Raw genomic sequence first — 13,460 nt, forward strand, 5'->3', positions numbered from 1 at the left:
GAAGAAAAGGATTGAAATTATGGTATCAGGATAAGACTTTATATTTCAAACATATATTTATTCTTTTCACTAAATCACCAAAGAGTATGGGGAGAAGTGGGGGATATCACTGTAGAAAACCATATGGTATTTAGATTTCCAAGCCAGAATTATGTGTACTAAATATTTATAGAATCCAGTGATATTCTCTTCTTTCTGTTTATTCCTTACATGTCACCCAGAGCAACTCTGGCCAAGCACCAATCTAATATCTAAGCAAGTTACAGGCAATCTAAGCATGGGGAAAGAGAGAAAACAGATCACCAGTAGGGCCATAATTAGCAACCTAAACCTGGAAGGAGGCGCTTGGGAAGTGCTTCTGATGCGTCTGGATTCCAGCCCTCACCCCATGTCACGAGTGGTTTCAGAAATTGAGTTCTCAGTCTCTGCAAGGGGTAGGGAAGACATACACAGTATTTTTGGCTAGACTGAACAGGGGCATATGTGGAGCAGCTGCAAAAGCAGACATCCGTCTGCTCTCAGAGACCAACATAGGAACAAAAACGCATCTCAGCGATGACAGCTAACTTGCTCCTGGCGTCTACTGGGTAAGCTCTGTCTTCCTACCTGTGGCATGCAGGGCTGTTGTGTTTATTTTGCTTCAGACAAGAACAACGCAGTGTCCTACTTATCACCTTGTGCTTAGAAGAGTACTTGAAGGAGCTACTGAGGTACACAGAAGACCTGGGACATATCTTAATAAGAGTCAATCTTCTCATCCAAGGTCTAGCCTTGACATAGAAATCTTTAGGTCTTTTCCTCTTTCCTCGGCAGTCTTATTCCCTTCCCTGCTCCTACCTGCTTTCCCTTTCCTTTCAGTGTGAGAGCTACCAATCCCCAACTACCCCTTCATTCTTCAGGAATAGTAAAAGAATTTTAAAAAGCATAGCAAGCCCAATACACAGTACTTTACTAAAAGGTACAGCTTTCCCTGCCAATTACCCTCAGCATCAATTTAGACAGAATGTGGGATGCTGCTTGTTGAACATTTTGCATAGGTGTTGTTGCTATACAAAGTATGGTGCAGACAGGTCTTGTTAGTATTATGTAGAGTGGAAGTCACCTACTTTTGCATATATATATAGACATCTTCAAATTTATAATAAATTTTTGCATACCACAAAAATAACAATAATTTCAGAATCAGATTGATGATATCAACCAAAAAATGTTGTATCTTCAATACAGAAAATTCTTCCATTTTTATAATTACAATTCACTATGAAATTGGTACTCAAAAGTTCCTTTCTCTGTGTCACTGAAACAGCTATTTACAATGAAAGACATACTTACCAAATTTTGCCAAAAGTGTAATAACAGCACATCTGTTATTCTTCAAATACATATTTTCTAAAACAGTTGGTATTTACTTAACATATAATAACAGTTATTAAATCATTCTTAAGTCTGTTTTGTGGAACTGTAGTGTAAAGCATTACACATATAAGAGAAACATCACGGGAACAAACGTAAAAAGGGAATAGGAGTGTTGTTAGTAGCTGAGTAGTTACTAGTCACATTAGAAACTACAACTCAGAGAAGTATAGTAAGAGGAAGATTGGAAGTCTGGAAACCCCACAGAACAACGAGTTTTAAGAGGTCCAATGCCTTCCATTTAAAGTTTTAAAATTATTAGGTCATTTATAGGTCAACAAATATGTAATAATAGAAGACATTTCTGTAATCATTATTAAATCTACTAGACAAGGACATAAGCTTCATCATCTGGTGACTCAAATTAGAGAAATTTAGGTGTTTAAAGAAGTCCTTCTTTTGGTTTTAATTTTCTGCACTGTAGCATCATTTCTACGGCTGCATTTCCCCAGTATTGGCTGTGGCTCGTTCCAGGCTCTGCATTGCAAGCCTCACCCCAGCCATGAGCTGGAAAAACACTACTGACTGCATTACAGGATAAGACCAGCTCCATGACTGACCTGATTCTCTTTCCTTTTGAATTTTAACAGGCTTTGTGCATTAAGCTCTTCTAATTGCCATTGTAGCCAGGAAACAAGCACAGTCACTGTTAATTGATCATAACTATTTCACTTGAGATTTCAAGTGAGCCTCCTAGCAACAGGACAAGAGGAAATGGCCTCAAGCTGAACCAGGGGAGGTTCAAGTTGGACATCAGGAAGAATTTCTTCACTGAAAGGGTGGTTAAACATGGGAAAGTGTTGCCCAGGGAAGTTGTAGAGTCGCTATCCCTGGACATGTTCAAGAAACAATTGGATGTGGTATTTAATGCTATGGTTTAGTTGACATGAAGGTGTTTGCTCAAAGATGAACTTGGAGGTCTTTTCCAACCTTAATGATTCTATGATTCTATGATATACATTGGGTCCTGAATGTGACTGAAAAAATCTTAAGCCTGTGAGATGAACAATGCCTTCTAAAACATATTTTTAATCATTTTTGGAACAAAGGACAGCAGAGCTGGCTGCTTTACGACATTTTAAAGAGTATGTGGGTACCATCTAAACAAGCCCCAATAACGAACAATAATTCCCCTGTTAACATTTGCAAAAAAAGCCACCATACTTAACCATAAATCTACATTTTTTTTGCCTATTAAAGATTATTAAAGAAACCATTAAGGTACCAGCTTGCTTGACATTAAGGTATCACTCATGTTCAGCATTTTTGCTGAGCTTTTTTTATTTCTTGTAGGACAGTGCTATACAAGCTAGTATTTTTCATAATTCTGAAAATGTGTCCACAATTTTCTTCAGAAAATACAGTCAGGGACTGCAGTCTATATTATCTTGGACAAAGGTGATGACTACCATAGTATGTTACAATTAGCTAATTTGTAATGTCTTGAAAAACAATCAATAATATGAAGGCTTTCATTTAAATCTATCAAACCCACATATACTCTTTTTAATTGAAAAGCTCTTAACTACACTCATTTCCTGGATATAAAACTACTTTACTTGAGCTCCAGTATTTTTAATTTCCCTCACACTGAAAAGCAGCATCCTCAGCTCACAAGTAATGCTTACATAAAAGCCTCACAGTCAGATCTCTTGGTGCCACAATGCTTTCAGGATATGAAGACAACAGCAATGTAAACACTCTACCATTGCAGAATAAACACCATGTAGCCACAAAAGAGCGGTGACATCACCTGTAAATTATCTGGGCTTAATTTTCTGTAGTGTAAACTGACTGTCCATATCTCCTGCTCCTCAACCCACTCTAAAACAGTTTAGAGAAGAACATTTTGTATGAATCTTCCAGTTTTAAAGAAAAGATTATTCCTCCTTAGGACATTACTTAATGTCTTCCCTTTTGCGTGTAAAATCTTGCTTCCTCCTGAATGAGAATGTCCTTGCTCAAACAACACATTCAAATGCTATTGATATTCCACAGCTAACTCAGGGGTGCATGAGTCAACAGCTTGCAGAGAATATGTTTTTAAATAGCAAAGCGTGTTGCTGCTGCTTCTTTTCCTGGAGTTGATACAAATAACATAAGAACAGCTGTATAGGATCAGAGCTAATACAGACGTAGCCCACTATCCTGTCTCTATCAATGGCCAAAAAGGGATTCCTACGGAAAAGAATAAGATTAGGGAAAGTATGTAGTAATACATACTCAGAATTATCTCTCAGGTTTGAGAGATTTGCAGACCTGGGATTTCTACTTCTGTGACTGCAAGTTAAGTGTAATTCTATCAACTAAGTGTTACATATAGCAATGTGTATCCCTTTGTTTACTTTGGAATTTATGGCTTAAGATATAAAAAATACCTTAAGCAATAACATAAAATATGATATTAAGCAAATACTGTTCTAAAGGAGTCCACACTGAACTTTGCATATTTGTTACTCATCAGTTTTTTAGTCAACCAACTTTAGAAGTTGTGGATGCCTTATCCCTGGAACTGTTTAAGGCCAATTTTGGTGGGGCTCTGAACAACCTGGTGTAGTGAAAGGTGTTTCTGCCCATAGCAGCAGGGTTGGAATTGGATGATGTTTAAGGTCCTTTCCATTCTGTGATTCTACGATTCTATAATATATCCATGTCATAAAAAAGCTTGTGTTAAAAATACAGGTAAGATGATAAATATTAAACCCAAATCTTAATTGCTCTATCCGTGTGAAGGACTTATCTTTCTTTTTTTTTCTTTGCTGGTTCTCTGAAAAAGCTGGTAAGAGAATGTACTTGCTTCTGTGATTATGGCAAGCCAAGTGCATTCAAGTCTTCACCCCATCTGTGCTAACTAATGCGCTGCTTCAAATCAAGTTACTCCAGGATGACAAGCAGTCTCACAAGGTGCAGAAGTGACATTTGAGAGCCTTTCTGCTTTTCAAACTAGAGTGACAATAATGAGATCTGCTCAGTAATCTTTTCTACATATTTGCCTCCTCTCAGACAGGCTTCTCAGTCTAGCAAGAATTCTTCATCTTTCATGTGGTACATACAGTGCATATACACAGTTATCACGGGTTCTCTTTCTTGCTTTGAAACTCAGATAAAAAAACATTGACCATTTTCTGTTGACATTTTCAAACCGAGGTATCAATTCATTCTAGCACTCCTCAAAACCTTTCTTTTTTTTTCTATTCTGATGGAGACAAGCAGGACCAACAGGTGCTAATTCATAATTTGGGTGATGGGAGAATCAATAGTTTACCGTAGTGCCTTTCAGACATGTTTGATGTCACGCAGAATGAAATGCTCATCAAGGTACCAAATTGCATGTAACTTGAGAAAAAAAGCACCATCTGTGAAAAATAACCTTTCAAGGATATCAAACGCAGCCACTGAGAATGTGTAATTTTCACTAATATCGAAAATTTTGTTTAAGTGGAGGGCAGATTCTTTTGCTTACCATTTGTAGAAAAATAAACATGACATTGAGCATCTGAATCCCAACATCAGATCACTCTTTACTGGGCTTGGCCTAGTTTAATTTACAGGATAGACATATGTTTGTGGTATGATGACCTTGTGGTTAAGTCTTTCTGCAAGAAATTCTTGCACTTGAGGAATTTTGCATATTGAATTTTACTGTGATGATGAATAGCTCTCTGACATCTTTGGACCTCTTTCAACTTCATTTACTTTTGTCAAAAGTTTTGTGGAAAAAATAATATAAGTGAGAGCAGTATTTTCATTCATAAGTAAGACTTGTGCCCAAATGATGTGTCCCTTTTTTTAATACTAGCATGCTGTATAGCTGCCAACAAAAAAACACCACAAACCAAGTTCATATGGTGAATAAATTGCTTCAGATTGACTGGGGAAAGAGAAGAGCACACAAAAAGAAAAGCTGAACACATATGCGCATGACACTGCATGACTTCCTTTCTAAATTTGAGGTCATTGATGAACTCAGTCAACTAAAATAAATAATTCTGCAAATTCACCCACGCAGTTTTTCTTCCTTTACTTTTTGCACCGGTAAGGAAATAAATTTATGGCTTACCTTTCAAAACCAATCTGCCGCAATGTTTTCTCCCATGTTGAACCTATATAAAGAGAAAAAAAACAAACATCCTCAGTGAAGAACCTTTTTGGTATGAACACTCTTACTCTTCTCCTTTCCTTGTGCAGCTGGGGTCATAAGGAGATTTTTCCACCCCTACAGAAGTACTTGTAAATAACATCTGTTTTCCCCCGAGTGAAGAACTGTTGAGAGAAGCTACCACCGGGTGACATAACTGTGTGGAGGGGTATCAGCCTGTATAAATCCTTCACATTGCAAAGCAGATAGTCACTGCTACAGTTCACTGCAATTCCAAGGGTGGTCTCCTCTGCTAGAGCAATGTGATCTGTTCTTGACTCCTGAAAGTGCTGAGTTGGCATCTCACATCATGCACTCTTCACATTTCAGCTTTTCATTTTACTGTAGTGTTCGCACGATTCCTGCTGAAAGCTTTACAGCTCCTTCTGAAATCCAGGCCTTTTCATTTTAAGCAAAAGCATGAAGATGAATTTCTGCTTTATTGTTTAACCCTTCACACTCATAAAAACAGCTGCAAAGGACTCTTTCTCAAAACACCACAAACTACTCAAATACACAGACTCATTCAGAGAATTGTCCTCAATATTTCTGATACACTTTATACAGATTTTACCTAGATTTTCTCCAAAATAACTCCCCCCACACTCCAAGTATTAGGTGAGGAGTTTTCAGCTCTTGACAGGTTTTCTTGCTGGTTGCCAGTCTCTTTTTTTTCCTACCATTATTTGGTCATTATAAATACAGGCTACTAAGTGCAAAAATATCTCAAGTCATGCAGGTCTGAAGGCAAATATGTAGGAGGACATGAAGCTGGGTCAGAGTTTGCTCTCTGCCTTTTTATACTACTGTGGGAAATGCAATAGAACTGAATGCCATGTAAGCAACTGCAATTCTTTTTGAGTGATTCATCTGAATCATTCACCAAAATCTCAAAATCAGAGAAGAGACAGTAAGTCCAATTCCTGATGCATTCCATCACCCAAAGGGAAATATAAATTAGGAAAATTTAAAAAGGTTCCCTGTGAGTGACATTGAGTAGCACCACAGAAACTCAGAGACAAGTAGAAATGTCACCAAGAAGTACTGAGAAAGAGTGGAAATACATGAAGGAAAGCAACTTTGACTTAAATCAGGAGAATTTCAGGATTACATGCATATTGTGCAGCATGTGCTTATACGTAGACTATAACAAAATCATGGATTAGATTCTTTCTACAGACAATCCAAGTCCTACTTGACAAATTGGTATGGAGAAAAGTGGTGACATAATACTATCAATCAGAAAAACCTTTGCATATGTATCCCTTAACATCATTAACTTTCCATTCTGTTAAAGGAATCAATGATCTACCATGTCTGTAGTATAGTATTTATCTCTAATTTGCAACATGTTAAATATTTGTCTAAGATCTAGTAAATGCTTTCCTTTGAACTTGGGACACTTCCTGACAATCCAGATAAGCATCTAAAAACTCAAGTTCTAAGAAATTTTGGAGTTGAGTGGTTTTTGTTTCGGTTTTTTGTTTGTTTGCTTGCTTTGTTTATTTTTTGTGGGTAAACTTTGCAGTTTAGTCTAAGGAGAATGTGGTAAATTTCTAATATAATGACACAATTTCTCTGTACAATACTGTATAGTATCTGTCTGGTTTGTAAATCACAGTCTAAGCAAATAAAAATCAAAATTAATAAAACTAAAATGTTAATTTCCTTATAAGCCTATGTTGTTCAAAGCTTCCTTCACAGTTCCTAACTGGACAGCCACTCATAGAGAAAATATTGTGTTGTCTAAGCTGAGCTACTCTAATCTAGGGGAGATGTATAAGCTCCTCCAGCTGTGCCAGGGGAGATTTAGGTTGGATATTAGGAAGAATTTCTTCACAGAAAAGGTGATTAGACATTGGACTGCCCAGGGAAGTGGTGGAGTCACCATCTCTTGAGGTGTTAAAGGAAAGACTGGACATCTGGTTGACATGGTAGTGTTTGGTCACAGGTTGGGCTCAATGTTCTCAGAGGTCTTTTCCAACCCAATTGATTCTGTGATCCTTTAGCTGGTAGGTTCTTGGTCAGTTCCAAACACGGTCAGTATACCACATTATGCTCTTCTGGAACCCCTTCTTCATTCGACTTCTCACCATCAGCCGCTTCAGACTTTGGTCACACACATTTTCAGCTAAAGGCTCTAAAAAACTTTTCTAATGATCATGGCTAGGCTTTGCAAATGAAAATTTGGGGAGGGCTTTACCCACATTTGCTACAAGCGTGTTGGTGGCTAAAAAGGCCAATATGAGATAGATGTCTGGTTGCAAAAGGCACAGCAGAAAGACTCCTTAGGTGGTATTGGCAAGACACGATTCTTTCTGCGTTGTCTTTTCTCCTTGAGAGTGATTCTGCATGCGTTCTCAAAAGAAGCAGCAGCATTATAGATAGTGTGACTCCATATCTCCCGATTGGAGGCCAGAGTAGACCAGTTATGGTGATCAATATGGCCAAGGCTGAGATGTTGTTTCAGGGAGTCCTTGTATCTTCTCTTCGGGGCTCCTCTCTTGTTGCAGCCGGTGGCAAGTTCACCATAGAGCACGATCTTAGGGAGGCGGTAGTCCTTCATCCTTGAGATGTGTCCTGCCCAACGCAGTTGTGTTCTCAGCAACATGGCCTCAATATTCGTAACTGCTGCCTGTTCTAGAACTGACGTATTAGTCACATAATCTGATCAGTGGATGTTTAGGATTGTACAGAGGCAGCGTTGATGGAAGCGTTCTAGGAGTTGCAGGTGGTGGTGGTAGATGACCCATGATTCAGATCCATATAAGAGAGTAGACAGCACTATGGCTCTGTAAACACTGATCTTTGTACTTTTCTTCAGGCATTTATTTCGCCAAACTCTTTTATGGAGTCTTCCGAAAGCTCTATATGCCTTTGCTAACCTGTTGTCTATCTCCCCGTCAGTCTCTTGTCCGAGGAGATGAGGCTACCTAGGTAGTTAAACTGCTGAACTGATTTGAGCTCTGATTTGCCAATGGTGATATGGGGATGATGGAAGACTTCCTGAGATGCTGGTTGATAGAGAACTTCTGTCTTCTTTAAGCTGACTTCCAGCCCAAAAAGCTCAGCAGCCTGTGCGAAGCGGGATGTTAAATGCTGCAGAGCTACTTCTGTGTGGGCAACGAGGGTCACCATAAAGCAGCTCACAGACAAGATGATTTAAGGTCTTAGTATGGGCCTTCAGTCACCTTAGGTTGAATAGGCTTCCATCGGTACAATATCGAATGTAGATACCATCTTCATCATCAAGGTCTGCCATGGCCCTTTGGAGCATCATACTTTAGGGCAATGGACACAAAGCTTTTCCGTTCAGGACTGTTACAGCTACAACCAGTGACCAATGTAAAAACACTTCTAATTGTTCCCATTCAGTGCAAAGCAGGCAGGGATTTCAGGCCCATATCCAGCAGAGCACATAAGAGGCTTCAAAAGCGAGGTGGAGAAAGCTCTACCTTCACTTTATGGGAAAAAAAAAGTCAAAGTCTGTTCTGGAATAATTGAACAATGTCCACTGTTTGATCAGTACGAAGAGCTTCTACTTTGGCACGTGTATGTGCTTGTGGTGGGGCAAGACTTCTGCCAGCACAACTACATACATACAATACCTTTCATCACACTGAGTTCATATTTTATAAAAAGAAGTCCTCTACATCTTTAAAGCAGGACAACAAACATTCTCACATACATTTATTTCAAATAAACATGAAAACCAAAAATAATGTGTAGCACATGAATCATCAACATTTGATTGAGATAAGTAAAGACCTACTGCATTAATGTCTTCTATTATAAGTTACCCCCCAAACCCAACAACTTCTGGAGTATAACTGGTTTCACCCAGCACTGATGAATTAAGTCATTGTTAAAAAGATGACTGTGCCACTCCACAGGTAAGTGCAGGGCAGACACAAGCAATTCTCCATATACTTTATGTAGTCCTGTTGGCTCTGGAAGAGTAGCCAATGGGTTTTGAAATCTGAAGATTTGATGAGTGTTGAAGAAAAGAAATATCAACTTCTTATTAAAGCACAGGCTGGTACTGGTATCTTTAGCCAGAGTTTCTACACTTTCCACTATTGTGTACGAATTTTTCACCCCATGACTAGCTATACTTCAGCTGTATGATGTATAGAGAGTCCTACTGAAGAGAGAGAGGGAGAGAGAAAGAGAGAAAGGGAGAAAGGGAAAAAGCAAAAGAGAAAAGGGAATTTTCTCCATTGGTTTAAAACAATCTTTTGGCTGCAGCTGCCTACCAGAATGCATGTGACTCCTCTGAAACAAAGCCTGCCAAGAACATAACTAATGCATCGTATTAAAAAAAACAACAACACATCTTTTTCTATGGAGTCTTATTTTAAAATGTTTATGATCTAAACATTCTGTTTTAAGACTTACCAATTCCATTCACAATAGTATCAACTTCTACACTACACTAACAGCCAAAAGTAAATACCCTGAGGTAACAGCAGCACTGAAAAGAATAACGCTATTAAAAGTCTAGAAAACCTATTATTTGATTTAAACCTTACCCATTGCTTCCAAAACATTAAACAAGATTTAAGTCACGTAATTCTCATTAAAATCAAAAATGGACTTATTCAAGACATAAAGACTTGATCCTGCTCCCAAAGAAATCAATAGGAATTTGGCTATTCAATTCAGTCTTTCTCTCTACTGGGACTGTGGAAAATATTCACCTGTTGACTTTCAGAATCAATCAACTGCTGCACTTGAGTTGCTAAGTTAATTTGGCTTCCCTTTCTTTCTGTTTTTTACCCCCACAACAAACATACTGTAACTGTTTATAAGAATGTCTTAATCTGGTACCCATGTAATTAAGCTTTTGTTCCAAATATTTGCCCCAGACTATTCCTATCTATTCCAAAGATTCTGTTTCACATTAACAGCTCTAGCTTTAAAATTCTTGAAAAAGATGAACCATAATGCAGTTCCAAAATTACTGCTCACATTTAATAGGAACAATGGTAAAATGCACATCATGGGCACATATGCACTCAATGAAATCCTAGCATGAGACTGAAAGTATAAGAATAAAAAATTTAATAAGATAAAATTAAAAACATCTTTCTGAAACGCACAGTTGTCTTCTTTGACAGGTAGGCTTTCATTCACATGGCAGTTTCCGTATTTGATTTGGTTTGATTACAACTCTCTGCTTACTGTGAACTTACTATGAGTGAGAAGACTCACAGTCCACTGCTCGGTTGCTCGCCTTTACAAACTATGAAGTTGCCTAGCTGCTGAAGTGCACTGGTGGGCATAGGGAAAACACAGAATAACATATCCATAGAATCACAGAATAGTGGAATACCAGGTCAGAAGGGACCTCTAGGGTAATCTGGTCCAGCCTTTCTTGGCAAAAGCATGGCTAGATGAGATGGCCCAGCACCCTGTTTAGCTGAATCTTAGAAGTGACCAGTGTTGGCAAAAATATTAAGTAAGTGATTTTCATCCATTCATGGAGGTTGCACAGTTATTCACTTTGAGCCATATCATGCCCTATCTGCCAGTACAGCAGAGATCTGTAGCCGCTCAGGGAGAAGCCTGGCATGAATTGTAAATGCACAGCAGAAATACATACCTCCTATGCCATGCCTGTTCAGGTATGCATGGAGGTCCCTGCTGATCCTGTGTTCCCTATGACTGTGTGTAGTGATTATCCACAGTCTGCTGCCTTCTCACTTCTCCAGAGTTAGTGGCTACTTTAAGAACTACATGCTTGTGTCTGGCTCTGCTCTTCAGGCTTTCTAACAGTAAGAATAATAATTCTTGCATTCTTTGCTCACTGTGATCTGACATAAGGATCAAAGGGGAAAATACGGCTTAACTGAACCAAAAGGCATTGTTTGACATTTTTCAGTAAACATTAAGTGAGCCTGTCAGAATTCAAGTATACAATTGGAATAATATGAAGATCTCCAAAGACTGGAATAGGACAAAATATCTGTAAATTCCATTGACTCAAAAAGACTTTTTTGGAACCTGTCAATGGGGTAAACAGAGAGTCACCCAGACTCTCTGAAGGAACTATCAAGGCACCAGACATACCATAGTCACACTAAACTCATCAGAGTTACATGCAGGAGTGACCTGTATAAACATGTTATGGTATATTAGAAACAGGTAATATTCTTGGAATTGTAACTGCATTGATCTCTAACATTTTGATGGAAAGTAGTTTCAGAGAAACAGCTGAATTTGCAATGGTCAAAATATTCCTATCAATTTCAAAATTTTGATCTGAAGCCTGTGACGCTTACTAGTATTCTTCAAACCATGAAAAATAAAAACAGGGAAAAAAACCCTTTCACATACTCAAGAGATACAAAACAGCAATACAGAATACTCCAGAAACTGAAAGAAACACTTTGTTAAACCTTTTCATTGAGGGTGTCACTTCTTAACTCTGTTTCCCAAAAAACTTGTATCTTCCAAACAATAAAAAACCCATGTTTTTTTAGACATCCTACTTTTTTGCTTTTTAACCAATATAAACCCAGAGGTTTTGTGAAACCAAATAGTAGTTTTGACTACAGAAATGCATGTGGCATAGGAAAGCACTTTTTCTTACTCTCTGCACAGTATGATAGAGGCATTGTTAACACTTACTTACCTGCACATTGCCTATCCAATAGTTAGTTACATAAAAATGTGATGCACAGAAATAATAATTTCTCTCATGAGAAGTGGTATCAGACAATGCTACCATAGCATTTAGCATCTATCTGTCTATTTTGAGAAATAAATCTCTCTTACACTTCCTCTTCTCTTGATTCAAACCACCTAGGCTGCATCCTGCACTCATCACTTCGTAATTTTATCACCACAGTCTATCACCTGGGATAATGATATGACTTTCTTAATAGGACATGTTACTATTCTGCTGCATCCATGCTGATGTTTTAATTCAGAACTGGAGAGTATTTCTTGGGCAAACCTCTTACTATGCTTTGGTTTGCACAACCGAGTGATCTCAGAGTGCACAAACTGGATTCGTTTCACGTGAAACAAAGCCGCACCCCAGGGACACAACTGCCGTGTTTCAGTCGCTAATGGGTATTTGGTCTGTGTGACCAGAGCAGAGCTATCCCACAGTAAACCTCACTCAAACCATCAAAACATGGTAGCCAGGGACTCTGCAACAAATGCCTCACTCCTATCACACTGTGCTGCTTGCTAAGGCAGATGTGGCTCACTCTACCACTCCCAGTGCCTGTCCTGGAGTGTTCCCAAAAAAGCTTTCCAGTTACAGTCACCTTGAGGCATGAAGGGGCAGGTCAGGAAAACATCCTTAGGACTGTCTTCTGGACTGTATCCCACCCACTGCAGTGAACCTTCTTACTGCTCTGAGAGTACAGAGTTGGACTGGATGCTAAGCACTGTCACACTCCCTATAAAACCTCAGGGAGCCAGCTCTGTAAGGCACAAGAGCAGACTATTTAATTTTTCAAACAACTTCTCAAGAGGAAGGAATAAGGGAAAATCTGGGATGTTATGGTTTGCTGTGCATGCTGAAGAGACTAAAATCACCAGTAAAATAGAAGCTTAGGGTCAGTCCAGGATTCTGTCTAGATGAAGAAACTGATTGCTGATTACATACCAAGAAAGAAGACATATCAAGAAGAAATATCAGATTTTGCAAGTCTTTACTTGCCTTCCACTCATACCAGCTTTCAACAGATTTTTGACTGAATAAAGAATACAAATTCGATCCCTCCACAATAATGTCATGGGAAAGATTTACTGTGTATTTTCTCCTGTGAGGAAAATAATACATTATTATCATGAGATACAGAAATTGCTTTCCTATTAAAAAAGAAAACTTGACTCATTCCATGTTAACCGGAAAAATAGTCATCATCAAAAACACTACTTCTCCTCTAAG

The 13,460-nt window shown here is 38.5% G+C and overlaps 1 protein-coding gene across 1 annotated transcript in view; it reads right to left on the reverse strand.

Moving 5' to 3' along the window:
• The window catches only part of PIEZO2 (piezo type mechanosensitive ion channel component 2), a 298,924-nt gene that overhangs the window by 149,688 nt on the left and 135,776 nt on the right, over positions 1 to 13,460 (reverse strand). The window contains exon 4 of the mRNA XM_027676733.1: positions 5,474 to 5,516. Within this exon, the coding sequence (XP_027532534.1) occupies positions 5,474 to 5,516 (43 nt within the window). The remainder of the gene's footprint in view (positions 1 to 5,473; positions 5,517 to 13,460) is intronic.

The sequence above is a fragment of the Neopelma chrysocephalum genome, unplaced genomic scaffold (assembly GCF_003984885.1).
Source record: "Neopelma chrysocephalum unplaced genomic scaffold, ASM398488v2 Primary Assembly neopelma1_22, whole genome shotgun sequence".
NCBI classification, from domain to species: domain Eukaryota; kingdom Metazoa; phylum Chordata; class Aves; order Passeriformes; family Pipridae; genus Neopelma; species Neopelma chrysocephalum.